At 41.0% G+C, this 15,598-nt stretch overlaps 1 protein-coding gene across 1 annotated transcript in view; it reads right to left on the bottom strand.

Annotated features, from left to right (window-relative positions):
• Positions 1-538: 538 nt before the first annotated feature.
• The window catches only part of farsb (phenylalanyl-tRNA synthetase subunit beta), a 29,208-nt gene continuing 14,148 nt past the window's right edge, over positions 539-15,598 (bottom strand). The window contains exons 6-18 of the mRNA XM_063493899.1: positions 14,556-14,706; positions 14,363-14,471; positions 14,096-14,166; positions 13,947-14,008; positions 13,531-13,582; positions 13,368-13,429; positions 11,747-11,954; positions 11,568-11,648; positions 11,355-11,447; positions 10,719-10,836; positions 10,295-10,447; positions 1,848-1,995; positions 539-1,498 (exon numbers count right to left, since the gene is read on the bottom strand). Coding sequence (XP_063349969.1) covers positions 718-1,498; positions 1,848-1,995; positions 10,295-10,447; positions 10,719-10,836; positions 11,355-11,447; positions 11,568-11,648; positions 11,747-11,954; positions 13,368-13,429; positions 13,531-13,582; positions 13,947-14,008; positions 14,096-14,166; positions 14,363-14,471; positions 14,556-14,706 — 2,089 coding nt within the window. The 3' untranslated portion in view covers positions 539-717. The remainder of the gene's footprint in view (positions 1,499-1,847; positions 1,996-10,294; positions 10,448-10,718; positions 10,837-11,354; positions 11,448-11,567; positions 11,649-11,746; positions 11,955-13,367; positions 13,430-13,530; positions 13,583-13,946; positions 14,009-14,095; positions 14,167-14,362; positions 14,472-14,555; positions 14,707-15,598) is intronic.

Raw genomic sequence — 15,598 nt, 5'->3', positions numbered from 1 at the left:
GTGACTGACCTGTAACTGAGTTGAAAGAAAATAAAACATTTTGCTTAAATAAAATTTTGTGTTTAAAAGCTTGGTTTCACATTCTGAACACGTCGTTTCCATTTCAGAGCACACAGGTCCAAGTTTCTTGTTACTTTTGCAAATGGGAGAACCACACCTTAAACCTGATTAGCTCATACCAAATCCAGTATAACTGAATCCTGACAAGTTAATTTCAGCCGAACCCGCCTTTGTCCTCTCAGCAGGTTAGAGCATGCAATCTGTTACACCATGCTGGCCTGGTTAGTGCAGAAGATTCTGGTCTAGTGCAGGAATGAAGCAGTTAAGCTCCCTTTGCTACAGTAGAGTTTAAAGGAATGTGAGAGCACCTGTCAGACTTCATTTACAGTGCAGATTGATGTCTGCGTGACTTGTTTTCTTACAGGAGTCCACTGGCTTCACAAATTTCTCTTTCATTTGCTAGTAATGTATAAACAGGTGCAGATGATATGTGGAAAAAACAAAAATTCAGAGCACTCAAGTCACAAGTTTGAATGGCTTTAATTGTGTCTGAAGGAAAAACCCTTTTGGACTTGTATCAAAGGATAAAGAAACGAAGCACCTGAGCATTAGCCGTTTTAATACAGTGATGCTGGAATATTAACTGAACATTGCATTTATCACCTAGCTTACACCAAGTCCACAAAATCTCAGATGGCACCGTTCTGTCTCAGTGATTCAGATCTTATTGAAAGCAGCCACATCCACAGACTGAACATATTCCTCGAAGGCGGTGATGGCTTCCTCCAACATATCAGTGCCCACTTTATCGTCCTCCACCACACATCCTATCTGGAGCTTCTTGATGCCGTAACCCACTGGCAATAGCTTGGACTGCCCCCACAGCAGCCCGTCCATGCTGACGCTGCGGACGCACTCCTCCAGTTTGGACATGTCCGTCTCGTCGTCCCAGGGCTTGACGTCAAGCAGGATGGAGGACTTGGCAATGAGAGCTGGCTTCTTGGATTTCTTGGCGGCATACTCGGCAAGACGCTGCTCCTTGATTCTGGCCACTTCTGCGCTCTCTGCCTCATCGTCCGACCCAAAAAGGTCGATGTCTTCCTCGTCGCTGGCATCATTTGGCGTGGCCGGGGGAGTAGCTGGGAGGACATACCGACTCTTGGCTGATGGAAGACGAGCTCTGTCTGTCTGGAAAGAGTTTATGTGGTTGTACCAGCGCCAGAGGTGGCAGAGCGTCGGTGGGGGAGGAGAGGGGATGGCGTCAAACACGATCATGTCAGCTTGGGATGCCACAAAGCCCTCGATGTAGCTTTTGTCAGCCAGAAAATCACTGAGAGCTTCGAGGCCCACTTGTGTGCTCACGTCACCAAACACAGTTTTTGTGGAAGTCGGGCGGGACTGGGAGCTCTGCTGGGATTCATCTCGTGTGGGGAACCTGTGCTTGACGACTTCTTTCATGGGAACGTCGTGTGTGAGGGGAGTTTCAGCGGTGTGGCCACTGGAAGAACCAAGGCAACAGAGCAACAGGTAATGAGTCACTCAGTTTAATTACCATGCACTAACCCCAAGGCACAAATAGGCTAAATTAAGATCAGGCATGCATGCACAAGCCCACACACAGACGCACAAACACATGCTACAAACACAATGGAGTCTTGTTAATTTTTAATTATTCTGACTTCAGTAAAAACAGCCCTGTTACTCTTATATAAAACAATGTTTCCACACAGTCCCGCACAGTATTGTCTCCTGATTAACCAACTAAAACGATCATCGGCAGCACACCTCCGTAACATACACCAAACAAACAGCTATATATGATTTTAGGTTTAGGAAGGGGAAATCACAGGAAGGGTTCGATATCCATCTCCAGGGCGGAGCAGGGCATTGTCAGCTCGAAGCGATTGATGACATCTGGATGAAGCACTCCGAGACGCCCGACGTTCTTTCCACGGACGAAGATATCAGCACAGCGACCGGGGAAAAAGGTGGAATCTGAAAGGGGGAAAAAATAAATAAACTTAACAGTTTGGCCCCACTTCCTTCTTGTTAAAGCCATTTTAGAAAAAAAACATTGCAACAGTTATCTTTTTCTTTTAGAAATTAAGGAGCTCCAGGCAGCTTTTTCCTAATAAAAACCAACGGACTGATTCTAACAGTCAGACCACGTGTTCAATACAGACAATGGCCCTCATTCGCCATCATGAATATACATGTGTTCTTTAGTAATGGCCAATTTTGTTCATAATACAGTGTGAATGTACATTCATGACACAGTAATTTTGAATTATAGCTGCTAAAGTAAAAAGCAGGAGAATTTCCACATGAGGAAACTTTAAGAATAATGGTCAGAGTTTAGGCCAGAATGGCTACCTCGTCTCTTAAGATGTGACAATGGTTAAAAATGTGAGGCCTGGGTGGCAGCAGTTAAGCAGGATTGTGTCTAATGACAAAAAAAACAGAAGCAAAAAAGACTTGAAGCAGAAAAATGAAGCATATGGAGCATCTAATCTTTTAGCCCAAGACAACGAACCGGCTACAATTACTGAAACATCCTAAAGGGCAGGGGTGGCCAACTAATCTACCCAAGGGGCCACAACTGGGACTGTTGTGGAGGGCGGTACCAAGCAGCTTATAAAGAAAGCTCATCAGTGTGGCCCTCCACCTAGTCCCAGTCTCTCACTGGTTTTACCCTTGGGTAAATTTTTTAAAGATGGTCAAACTTTTTCCTTTCTTCTGTCTCGTCTTTGTATTTTTGAAACACTGTAGGGTTGTTACATTACAATATATAAAATGATTGAAGTGGGGTTAGATAAATAAAACTGATTTGAAGGTCCATTCAAATCCTGATTGGATTCTGCTCACAAATAAAACAGCTTAAATTAGACTTCCAGGTCTTGGCTGCTAACACCTACACCTGGCACCAACTTATACTCTTGCCACAGTCCAGACTGTTGAGCTCCCGTGAGAGCAACTTCTTTTGTTGGACAATTATCACCTCCACAAGCTTTTTGTACCTTACTGTGAAGCACATTTTTTGTTGTTGTTTTTTTGTTTGTCCCCCCACCCGTGTTACTATCTAAACACCCAACTGTGATGATTTAGGTGTTTCTTGGATCCTGTTTGTGCCATAGTTGCAACATCTCCAAATGAGGCGTTTTGCCAGCTCCTTGGACATGCTTGGTGTTTCTCCTGCTTTACATCACAATGATCATGAGTCAAGTGTAGCATGTGGGCAACACTGTGCAGCTTTTCTTGTTCCTTGATCATAATTTGTTCACCCACGTTCATTATCACTGGTTAGCTGATAAGAACAAAGCCAAAACCTCGAAAGGCTTTACTTCCTGTGCATCTTTTTCTTCTCAAGGAAGAAAAAAAAACAAAAACACTTCAAAAACTAAAAAAAACAGCCCTCTGGACTGAGTATGAGCTTGACTTTTACCGTTTATTACTGATCAATGATAGAGCACAGAAAGGAACACCATTTATGTGAAAATGTCATGGGTCATTACTCTGAAACAACCACCACTGGAGGCCATTTGACCATAATTGGCTTAGTCTCCCTCAGACATGATCCGGTAAGTGTGTCAGCATCTGGACTAACCAAAAAAAAAAAAAAAGGTCACTTTGCTCCAGATGGGAAGAAAAATTCGCCATCGACACAAATATGAAAACACTTTTGTTTGTGTGAGAGGCGTTTGCTCACTTCGTTCAAAAAAAAAACTGACTGAAAGACGGACTTGTCAGGAGATAACAAGATACAGGGGTTGCTATGACTACAGCCCCACACACTCTCACACAGACACGGCATTCTCCCATCGTGCACCGCTTCTTCCCACGCTGCCTTGCTAATGGGTTCCAGAGCCCACTGCTTAGATCTTCCATCACTGCTGTGGACGAAGGCTTACGAGAGAAATGCATGAGCTTTCAAACATGTGTTGGGCTGCTAGAGCAGAAAACGTCGAGCAGTTATTTCAGTGCCTGTTAAATTGGTGGAATGTGCTTGCGTCAGTTCACACGTCATCTACTTGCACCGTGAGCAGGATGCCATGGCAACTATATAAATAGCTCGGGTACATCTTAAATAACCAATCAGTCAATGAAAACCCTACACTTGAGCCCCGCCACTTTCCGCCCCCTCTCCTCCAACTTGCAGTGGAGCTTTCAGCGGAAGCTGCGGTTAGATCGGAGCATCATCAACAAGTCCAACTGGACAATTTATCACCATTATTTTATTTAGAGAGAATTCATACAAGTTCTTAATCAATTTAATGAGCAGCAAACTGCAATGAATGCCTCACTGTGTGAGCAGGTGCACATCTGAAATTAGTACCAATATAACTGACTTTCATCAAATGAATTTCAGCAATGACTTTTATTTTTTTTAGGCTTTTCCCTGCTTTTAATTCTACATTTTAGGAGAACTTGTGAATGAGTTAAAAAATTCACCAAATCTTATTCCAGGTCTTGCTTTTATAGCTTCAGCCATCATTTCTGCTAATTATGATAAACAGTGTGTATTCCTGAGATATGATATTATAGTTCTACCCTTAAAACGAATTCAATCTAGGTAAGAGCAGAAGTTGTCAGTCAAGACTCCTTAGTTACAGCTGGGGATGGTCTACAGTTTTATTATCACCATTAAAACTAATGTCAATACCAGATGCATAATGTGTTTTGCTCATGCCAATGACAAATCTCTACAGCACAGAGGGAAAATATTAGGCTGTGTATGTATAGACAGAAGCCTGGTTTGTAAAATGTTGCACATTTACAACAGCTTACTTGGTTATTTTTAGTACTGCTCACTGTCCCCCCCCCCCCCAAGTAATTTTGTATAATGTATTGCTTTATATAAAACAGACTTGATCACTTGTTTCTGTGTTGGAACACCGAGTTACGTCACCTAAATCTCAGGACCTTTGTAAGAGGTGTCATTACCACATACAAACAGGAACAATAACCAAAGGACAGATTGAAAATAAGTCATTTAGTGTCATTAAACTGAGCCTTCATCCTGTGAACAATTTAAAAAGCACACACACACAGACTGATTGCTCTAGGTGAGAAAGCGAACAAACATAGAAGACATGATACTAACAAATGGGCCGAGACCTCGCATTGGACACAGTTGTTAAGTGAAACGTGGGCATCTGTCATTTAAGTGTTTTCTGCTCTGCCTCTGTTCCCCTGACTCGTCATTTCATCTCCTTTCTGCACTGAGTGGTGGAAACACGACTGACATGTATTCCTGGGGAGCGATGCTGAGGGAGCAGCAGAGCTGCTGATGGACACATCCTGAGGACATGTGTCTGCATCAGGTGGGCTATGAGACTGGGTCACGACCTTGTAATGGGTTTAAGGACATGCTGACATGTGTGGGGCTAATGGTGCATAGAGACTAAAGGAAAAAACAAATGGAGAAGGTAGAGTGAGTGGGAGTGTGTGTTCCAGTATGTTGTGCATGAGAGCAAACTGTGAGGATGTCCATTTCAGCTCCTGTTTGAAGTATGTGTGTTACTTTGTGCTTGTCAGATGGCCAGTCTAAGCACCCGTGGGTGGGTGCTGTATGTGCCAGTCTGTCTCGTTGTTCGGCACTGCAGTGGGTGACGTGACTCCTGTGCTCCTCTCCACACTGCAGCCTATACACGCTCTCATACCTAGCTTCTTTCATCTGCCCCCCACCCCCAAGTTTTTATCTGTACCCTGTAGTTTTCCGCCCCCCATTGTTCCTCTCCTATGTCTGCCTTCAATCCTCCCCACTCCTCTCTCTGCACTCATCTCTCATTCACCGATACTTGAGCCCATTGATTTGCAGTCTGAATGGGCCAGTACAGGCAGATATCCTACAGCGTGACCTTGCAAAGCCCAAAGGAGAGGTGGGGCGGAAGTGGTGGGTGGAGAGGTAAATAGGTAGGAAAATATGGGTCTGGGGGTGGGGGAAATGGAAAGAGGCGAGGAATCTAAAACTGAAATGAATGGATGAGAATCCCTCTGGGAAACTTGGGGCAGCTCAAATGCATACAGATTGGCCCGCAGTCGAACATTGCTGATTAACAATCTCATAGGAACAGAGCAACTGCATCAGAAACTGAGTCACACATGCCATTCAAACTTAGCTTTACAGTAAATTTGACAAAGCTGGTCACGTGTCACCACATGTTAATATCAGCGGACTGTGAAGGAGAAAATGCATTCGCAGTGTACAGTTTACAGCTTTCAAGTTCTCGGTGATTAAAAGAGCCTTTCAGAATAAAAGGTCAGCAGATTTCTCAACAGGCTCCAAGTGCTGATGCAATATGACTAATTTCATTCACAGTGACCTAAGAAAGAATCCCTATGAAAATGTGCTCAGATGCATTTCATCATTAGAGTGAAGTGAAGTGGTGTTCAGGGTCCATGACCCCGAAACACCAACGCTGATGTGACACCTTTTATTTTTATTGAGCAAAGAGATGAAAGGAACAGTTTAATGCCATCTGTATATGAATGTAAGAGAAAGAGGGTTAGACTGATTTATTAGGGTGATGGGATGTGATTGCTGGATTTGCAGGTAGACGAAGGAACGTAATATAACACGTGTTAAAAATCAGGGTGTCACAAAAACTGACACTGATGACACGTTATGAGTTCCCACTAAAATGGTATCTTTTATTTTCCAGGTGTTAGAGACACTGGATGACACCAACAAGTCAAATGTTGGCATCAAGTGTAGATGCATTGGCAGCACCGTGGCTTTAACATCCTGGTGGATTTGAGCCAGGTCTGGATGGTGTGCATTAGGATGATTTACATGCAGTCAACTTCAAAAGTGATATCCTTAACAAAGAATCGTTTATAAAGAAATATTTTTGGCATGTTTTAGTCATACCATTAATTATGAGGCACAGATTAAAAAGTGAAGCTGTGGTGTATTAGATCCATCTCTGCACACACAAGGAGAGAGATACTGAATCCTTCCCTGATGATTTCATTTGATTTTTTCACATTTGATGCAACACACCTCCACCTCTGGGTGACTGCACAGGAGGCCAGGTGGAAGGCCACCTGTCTGCAAACAATTGCGGACTGACTCAGACCGACTGCAGTCGCTCTCAGACAGTTTGGCAAAGGTTTGCAAATAACTGCTGTCCAATTTATAAATACAGAGGAGCACCACCCATCTGCAGTGTTTCTATAATACAGACAATAGGGGACTCGACTCAAGTGATTCCACTCCTGTATAAAAGCAAGGCTGTCGATCATGATGTCATTTTGCAGTTACATTGTTGTCCTGTAACAACTACCTCATCATTGTGGATGGTTACTTTTACATATCTTAAACACATATTACACATGTAGAGTTAAACACACAAGGCAAAAGTAGGTTAATGAGATGCATTAGCCAACTTAACAGTTGTAGTTTCGCACAAACAGCAGGCCACTGGGCTTGTAAGACTTTGGATCTGGAGAAAACTAATTGTGAGGGTGAGTTAATTCAACAATTGACCCTTAATATTACCATATTGTTAAAATGTTACTGTTATCATTGGCTAAATGTGCTGTAGTGCTGCTCTTCACAATGTTAGCCAAGTCCTGCTCACTAAATAGTCTCAGGGCTCGCAAAATTTCAAAATCCCTGGTAGCCCTTCGGGCAGGCACTCGTCAGTTTTTGGTAGCCCAAAATAAATTTAAGTAGCCCGAATAAAAAAAAGAGGACAATTTTTTGATTGATGTTTTGTTTCCTTTACAATATTATACTTTAATGTATAATATTGTAAAGGAAACAAAACATCAGTCTAAAAATATTTAAAACACAAATTACAACAACAAATTACAATCATCAACTCAAATATTTGGTTCTAATTGAACAGAAATTTCTATGAACTTGCAAGAACTGTGTAGAACATGAATCAGTCTGTGTCAGATCCTGAATTTGAAATTTCCACTGAAATCACGGGTAAGAGGCAAGTGGAACCAAGATCTAGGACATTTGCTTTTTGAAGTTTGCAAAGACTGCTAAATTTTGCCAGTGGTAGTTCACTCTTTGCAACATAGTACGCTGTTCTAAACAGATTTTTCAGGACTTCTTGTTATGCTTGGTTTATTTTTAGTATGTTTTTTGCAATTGGTGTTTGTTCTGGGAAAGATACTGCAGACTGAGCAATAATTTCTTGCATTTCTCATGGGTTCTGATGGGGTCTTTCTTAAAATGACTGGTCCCAGTAACAAAGGCGCTTGTCGACTCAGAAATCGAGGGAAACTCACAACACACCCGGCAGAACATTATGTTATTTAGCTCGTCATATTCCAGCCACATAAATTCTTTTGTCCATGAAACCAAAAAAGCTGCGCTTTCCTTTTGCCTCATAGTCTGATTTGTCATAACTTTTCCGTTTTGTGGTAGGCTTTTCTTTGGCTGCCCCTTCTTCACCCTGACCTGTCTTGTTTGGCTCTGCAGAACTAAAATACCTGCGTAAATCCATCTGCTTTTACACACGTACTTACATAACGATCAGCAATTCTCTGCGCAGTCAACCTCTATCACATGTTTAAGCTTGCTGCAGGAGATTTCACTTGTCATGTTTGATAGTAAGCTAACGATTGATAAGACGATGCCAGAGGAATTGGTGCGCAATTAATCTGTGACTTACCAATCAGTGCTGCTGCTCTCTATACACAGTTTGCGCGATCGCAAAGTGAAAGTGAAAGCAAAAAACAAGCGCAAGTTCAAACGCGATTTCAATGTGTCACATATTGACAGTGGCTCATCGATGCCGATGACATAATTACTCAGCTACATTTGCGAAAGAATGCAAAAGCATTGGCATATCTTTCCTTCCTATGATAGCCCGACGGGCAGGGCTGAAATGGATTTTGGTAGCCCGACTGGAAAAATCGCTAGCCCCGGGACGTCGGGCTAGCGATTTTGCGAGCCCTGAGTCTACTATCAATAACAGAGCTCAAATAACATAGAATTTCTAAACATAAAAATATCTGATGATTATCGGTCACTGTTCATATTTTCAGCTGTAGCAGAATGTTTAAGTGAAGAAGCTCTAAAATCCTTCCCACACATCTTTCAGATTTTTGGATGAGTGAGGTCTGCAACTCACTCTGCAGCTTTCTAAAACAGACAATAAAACATAAGTCATAACCTCTTCTTACAGGAATTGGTGAGCAATCTGGAGGTGAGGAAGGAAGCGGGGGTTGACCTTCACTCCAGTTCTTTATGTCCCAAAATAAATAAATGTAAAAAAAAAAAGAAAAAGAAAATAGAAGCCAGTCAGTCTATTCCAGAAGAGACTGAAAATATAAGCTACTGTAGCAACTGTCCACGTTCAGTCCTACCCAGACCAGAGGGGAAACCTGGGTCATGCTCTCCATTAACTTTTTATTGAGCGAAGGTGGCTACTTGACAATTTTGTCTGCTAGCAAAAGAAAAAAAAGTGTGTGGTCAGTTTTACACACACACAAAGACCTGTTCTTCCTGCTCAGGCACTACAGCATGAAGAATGGGGAAAATAAAGGATCCTAACCCTGTCTGACTGCATGTGTAGCAACCATGTTGTCAATGATAACTCAAAGATCTAAATGTTAGTTTTGGGCCACGACCTCCAAGTAAGCAGATGGTGTGCTCAAAAATGCAGTACCATACAACATAAGATAAAAATAGACAGACACTACAATGTGCTGAAGTTACAGCATAACTTCTGATTTATTACTCCGTGGTTATCCGTCTATGATTGCAACCCCTGACGTGTTTTTTGATTTAAACAGCCCCAGCAACTACCGATTATTCATTTTTGTTTTGTAGGATTGAGTTAACAATCCATAACTCTAACTTTAAAAAAAAAAAGAAGCCATCAATCCATTTTCATATCCATGCCAATCACTACATCACCTCTCTGTATACATACACAAGCTTCTGTATATCCTTCCTGTGGAGTTACCCTCACCACTGATGATGCAAGCCAGTGTGGAGTTGAAACAGAACTGTGTAGCTCACTGCGATGATAAATGTTTCCTCACAATAAAGCATGTACATGCTGCTCTCATAGCAAACACAACAATGCAGTTGCTGCTAGTCAAAGAGTGGATTTACATAATGTCAACAAAACCTGCCTTTTATCATCACGAGGTGGATTAATTCATTCAACAGCTTGTACAGAAACAAAAGATCACGTGGTTTGAAATCTGTGGCTGGGATTTTCTCTGCCTTCTACAAATCCGGTCTTCAGTTATTTACCAACAAAGCTAGGCAGTACATACATTCCTATAGGCCCACATCCCCCTTCATCTCCACGCTTCTTACCATCTGCAGTCTGGATGTGGTAGCCTTCTCCATGGGCTGGCTTCACCTCCAACAGCTGCATGGTTCGGTCCAGTAGACCGTGGATGACCTCAAAACCCGGACTCTTGTTGTAGTAAACAGCACAGAAACGTCGGCTGTTTCTCGCCCCAACATCTGGGTGGAAGGATGAGAGACATAAGTAACAGTTTCTACAGTAAAGCTAATACACACAATTCAGTATGCCACATTTTAGTTTTTTTTTAATCCTTTATATTTATTAAAACATTCATCAATCCTTCTTTAAGTAAATCTATCAACTTCAACCACGATTCCACTTTAAGTTTATCTAATTTGTAATGTTTAGGAAAGTTTTCACCTTTCCAAAACTGTACAACTCTACATGTAATAAAAATGTCTCCATCACTTCAGATATGCTGACACCTACCTTTGGTCTCATCCTTTAGCACCACGTCTGATATCTCAAACAGTTTGAGGGGAAGTGGCATCTTCCTGTTGGCTGCTATGGTTTTCAACAGGCCTGGCAGCAAGGTGGTGCGCGCCACCTGGTGGTGGAAAAAAACAAACAAACAAAAAAAAAAACAACGGGTCAAGCTGGAAACAGGCCTGCAGTTCCTTATGGAGGAAGATTGCGCCCTCTTATGGAACAATCAAAGTACAACATTGTGCTTCTGATTAGTTCTCAACTTCACAAAATCATTCCAGCATTAAACATCTTTATCTTCTTCATTTTAAACTTAAGGAGATAAATTTTAAAATGCACCTATAAACATTATTTGGAGTTGAAACATTTGCACAGTACATTACACAGACAGTGAAATGAACACCTGCAGATGACATGCTGAACATTTCCGAATTTCACTGCAGCCTGTTGTTTGCAGATTACTGTACAGTGTAAATATCCAATCACATAATAATCTAAAAAGACCAATTAATGCTCAAACAAAAAAAATCTACTCTTTAAGTCACTTTGAGGATAAAAATGTGACTCTCTCTTGTCTTTTTTAAAGGCCCAAAACACTTCACCATTTCATTTTTGTCTCTCTGTTTGACTGTATATTACCTGGAACTCAGCAGTCTTGGGGTTGGAGATATGAACTGCCCTCATCTCCGAGATCTTCTTCCCAAGCTTGTCTGCAATATCTTCTTGAGAACACTAAAGAAAGAGAAGATGAAAACATTTGAGGATTTTTTTTAAAGAGTGACAAAAAAACACCCTGAACAAACAAAAAAAAAACCCAAACCAAGACAAAAGTTAAATGATTTTTTTTTTTACCAGGGCAAAGTTGAGGGCCTCTGTAAATCCAGCAGCTGCCAGGTCTTGCCTCAGCAGCTCTGTCAGTTTATTAAGTGGGAACTGTGAACAAATACATAAGAATGCACACACTTGATTGTTTAATTAACTCAGCATTTGCTTACAGTAATGCACCATGTATAGAAAGCAAAGTCAGCTACCTGGTTGGCTACAGTGTAGGTGCGTGGGGTGGTGCGGGTAATGTTGTTGAAACCGTAGGCAATGGCGGCATCCTCCATGATATCGCAGGCGTGGATGACGTCCGAGCGAGTGGGTGGGATCTCGACCTCAATCTCATCACCGACGCCGGTAGCCTGGGAGAGCAGGCACATCCTGGTCAGCAGCTGAGCAATTTTCTCTGTCGATTCACTGTCAGGAGAGGCGAAAAAAAAGTGAGCCTTTACATGTTACTGAACGTCAGCTGACACCAAGCATGAAATGCTTTAGTACCAAGAATCAAATGCAGAGTGTGAGTATCATTTTAAGAACATATACTAATAAACTGATCTGAAACTTTTCAATGGAAAGTAAAAAAGTGGCTACAGACAGTTCTCACTGGGCCCAACATGGATTTATAGTCTGACAGAGTGGGAAAAATCTGTTCATCTATAGTTAAACATATGTTTGAAATTTGGTACGATGTGATAAATCACTGATAAGATCTTTGAACTCAGCCCCACAAGGGTTAACCAACTTATCATACCAGGAAAGGGAGATGCTACATTTGAGCTTTGGTCATGAAAATTTTCCAAATCGGTCTCCTTCAAACACTGATCTTAGCATCTTCTGAGGCATTAAACTACTTTAAAATTCAAATCAAACTTATCCTGAGTAAAAAAATACAAAACACACTGAATATACAGCTCAGATTAACACACTGTACTTGGTTAATGTGAACATATGTAAAGCTGCCAAGTTAAGTAAGTAAGTTTCGGTTACTGTTTGATTATAATTTTACATAAAAGTACTCAATCTGTTGTTGTTGTTGTTGTTGACCGAAAAATAAATTTAATTTCATTTTCATTTCATTTTCAAACCATTGTAATAAATGTACACCAGACATATTTACTAAATGGACAAGGGCTACAGGAACACCGCCTCGCTGTATTAAACATTTTAGCGTTCAGAGTGACATGTCAGACAATTTTTAATTTTTATTAAATCTATTAAACCTAAAAATTACAGTATTTAAACTTTGGAAAGTGGCTCAAAGATGAGTTACCTAAAACAGACCAATCAGCAGCTATTTTTCAGTTTTAGGTAACTCTGCTCTCCATATATCAGTTAAAAATATACAGTGCTGTGAAAAAGTGTTTGCATGAACAGGTCTGGCAGTAATCGGGCCTCGGTGTGACTACTGAAATTGAACTAAACTTTTGTGATTTAACAAGGTAGGTTTGGAAAGCTTTTTTCTCCCACTTAAGGAAATCATCACTTTAAAAACTGTTTCACATTTTCTCAGATCATCGTTGTTTAATATTAAGATTTATTTGATAATATGAAACATGCAAGTGTGAAAAGAATTTTAAAGAGGGGGTTCTTTCTGTTTATCTGTACCGGCCTATATTGGCCGTAAAGGTCGAGAACTGAATGTAAATTCAGATTATCATTGTCTTACGTAAATTTTTGTTAATCTGAAACAAGTAAGCGTGATATTTATTTTAAAGCTTTATTATTAATTTTAAAGAAGGCATTTTTTTTCTTTTTTTAAAAAGCATTTTATCCATGTGTTTCATATGCATCTCAAACTTTGATAATTACACTGATACATAAATGACTTACTTGATGCCAACTTTTTGGTTAATGAATTTACTAGACAGCTTCTCCTTCCTGTAAGCCAGCTCCTAAAGTGTAAACCAAAAATCAAGAGACAAGAATTAAGAGCCATTCCAAGAAATTAGTGTCACATGTGTCACATTTAGGATAACTGTGGGTGATACAGTACTGGGTATATGCAGGTCTTGCCATCTGGGTACACCACTTCAGCCTCCTCCACCCTGAGGGAGAAAGAAGAAAACATCACACTAATTGTAATATTCAGTGAAGTCAAAGCCAGGCTGAATTTAACAACACAGACAGACAGGAAGTCGGTGAAATAAAGTACAGCTTGTAGACGGGCTTTTAAAATGATATCCAGTAAACATGTGACAGCTGATGGCAAACAGCTGCTGTCACATCACACAGCAGAGCATGATAAAAAGTGAAAATATGACTCACTGCTAATGTAAACCTCTACAACACTATACTACACAGTCAACAACATGTCCATCTTCAATCCTGAACAAGCATAAGTGACCTGACATCCCATTTATTGTCTGCCTGCAAACAGGAAAGCCAGCATTTCAGAAAGATCTGACATACGTGAAAGGCTGAGCACAATACTCGCTGAACATGGTCACCATCATGTCCAACACAGTCTTCGCCTGTAGGAAACGTGATCAAGTTAAAGTCAGTTTCTCATGACAGTGGTGATAAGTGACAGATTTATTGTTTTCTTCTCTCAACTGTACCTTGGTCTGGTCTGTCGCTGTGCACTCAATGAAGACATTTTTAGTCTTCAGGGAGATTTTTGAATGGTCCCCTGAAACAAACGGCACTTCATTTTACTGGAAACATTTCAAGAAGCGTTACTGCTTTCCTATTTTAATCTTCTCTAACTACAGACCCTGAGCATTTATGAACTAAATATATTAATTGTATACTGTGTAATCTAATCTAACACAAATTCTTGAATAAAAAAAAAGAAAATGAAAGCAGAATGAGGTCACAGCGCTTACCGTTGATAATAGGAGGCATAGACAGAACAACGCCGTTGCTGTCGTAGATGATGGGGTACACAGGTTTGTCTTCAATAATGTGAAGATAATGCCTCAAGTGGCTGTCCGTCTGTAGGAACCAGCAGAACATCAGTGGGTTAGCTAAAACTACAAACTGCCTGTGTGACCCACACTGAGTCATTCACCTGCTCACCTTATAGAGGCTCATGAGCTGGGTGGCCGTGTACTCTTTGGTCTGATTGAGGGGCTTGAAGGAGATGTCTCCTGGAGGTTTGGCTGTGTACGTGAAAGGACCAGAGATGGTGTCCAGGTCATGGGTCCCAATCGCCACCAGGCTCCTCTTTCTGCACAAACATAATAAATGGTATTAAATAGGGATGGACCAATCCGATATTACGTATCGGTCCGATACTGTGATTTGATTTGATACTGACCTAAATTACTGGATCGGATATTGGAGAGAAATTAGAAATGTAATCCAATCCATTAAATATCATAAAATCACCTCACAAAACTTGCGACATGGTGTAACCCAGCTCATGACCGTAGCACGTCGGAGCCGTATGCGTCATGTGATAGAGCGGCTGTGTTGTGCGAGAGCTGTCGGCTGTCTGGTGGAGCATTTGGAGCCTCGCTATGTGCTTCCAAACTGGCATTTCATCTCCAAGAAAGCTATCCCAGAGAAGTAAAGCAAGTGTGTAAGTTCATCTTTGAATGCTTGTAAAGCATTCTCACGTTAAGCTTAACAACCGATATATGGAGCAACTGCCTCTTCTTCTCTCTCCTTCCCTCTCCTGTTGCTACTTGAAATCACAAAACTGATCAATGATCGGCTGACTGGCCTTTCTATCACGAGTCCCGTCTCTCTTGTTGGTTTATCGCCCACTTTGCGCCAGAAAGAGGAAATGAGCAGATAAACAACAGCAGCACGTTTAAGCTTGATAAGCTGTTGTTAGAATTTATTTAATATTACTTTCTACATCAGGATCCTTTTTTACATAGCTGAGAGCTGGTAACTGTGCAGGGGCGGGTCTAGCAAAAATTTGTTAGGGGGGCCAGGTAAGGCATTAACAGAGAAAGGGGGGCACAAAGAAATACTTTTCTTTCTTATTCTCATTTAAAATATCTAGCTTTTAATAAATCATTATCTGAATCTTACAACCAAAGTTTTCATCTGATGTAAAATGCATAAAGCCCATTATTGTATATAGTAACTATTAAGTCTAATAGTTAGTA

This window comes from Pelmatolapia mariae, linkage group LG14, assembly GCF_036321145.2.
Source record: "Pelmatolapia mariae isolate MD_Pm_ZW linkage group LG14, Pm_UMD_F_2, whole genome shotgun sequence".
NCBI lineage: Eukaryota > Metazoa > Chordata > Actinopteri > Cichliformes > Cichlidae > Pelmatolapia > Pelmatolapia mariae.
This window is presented reverse-complemented; position numbering and strand designations above follow the sequence as displayed.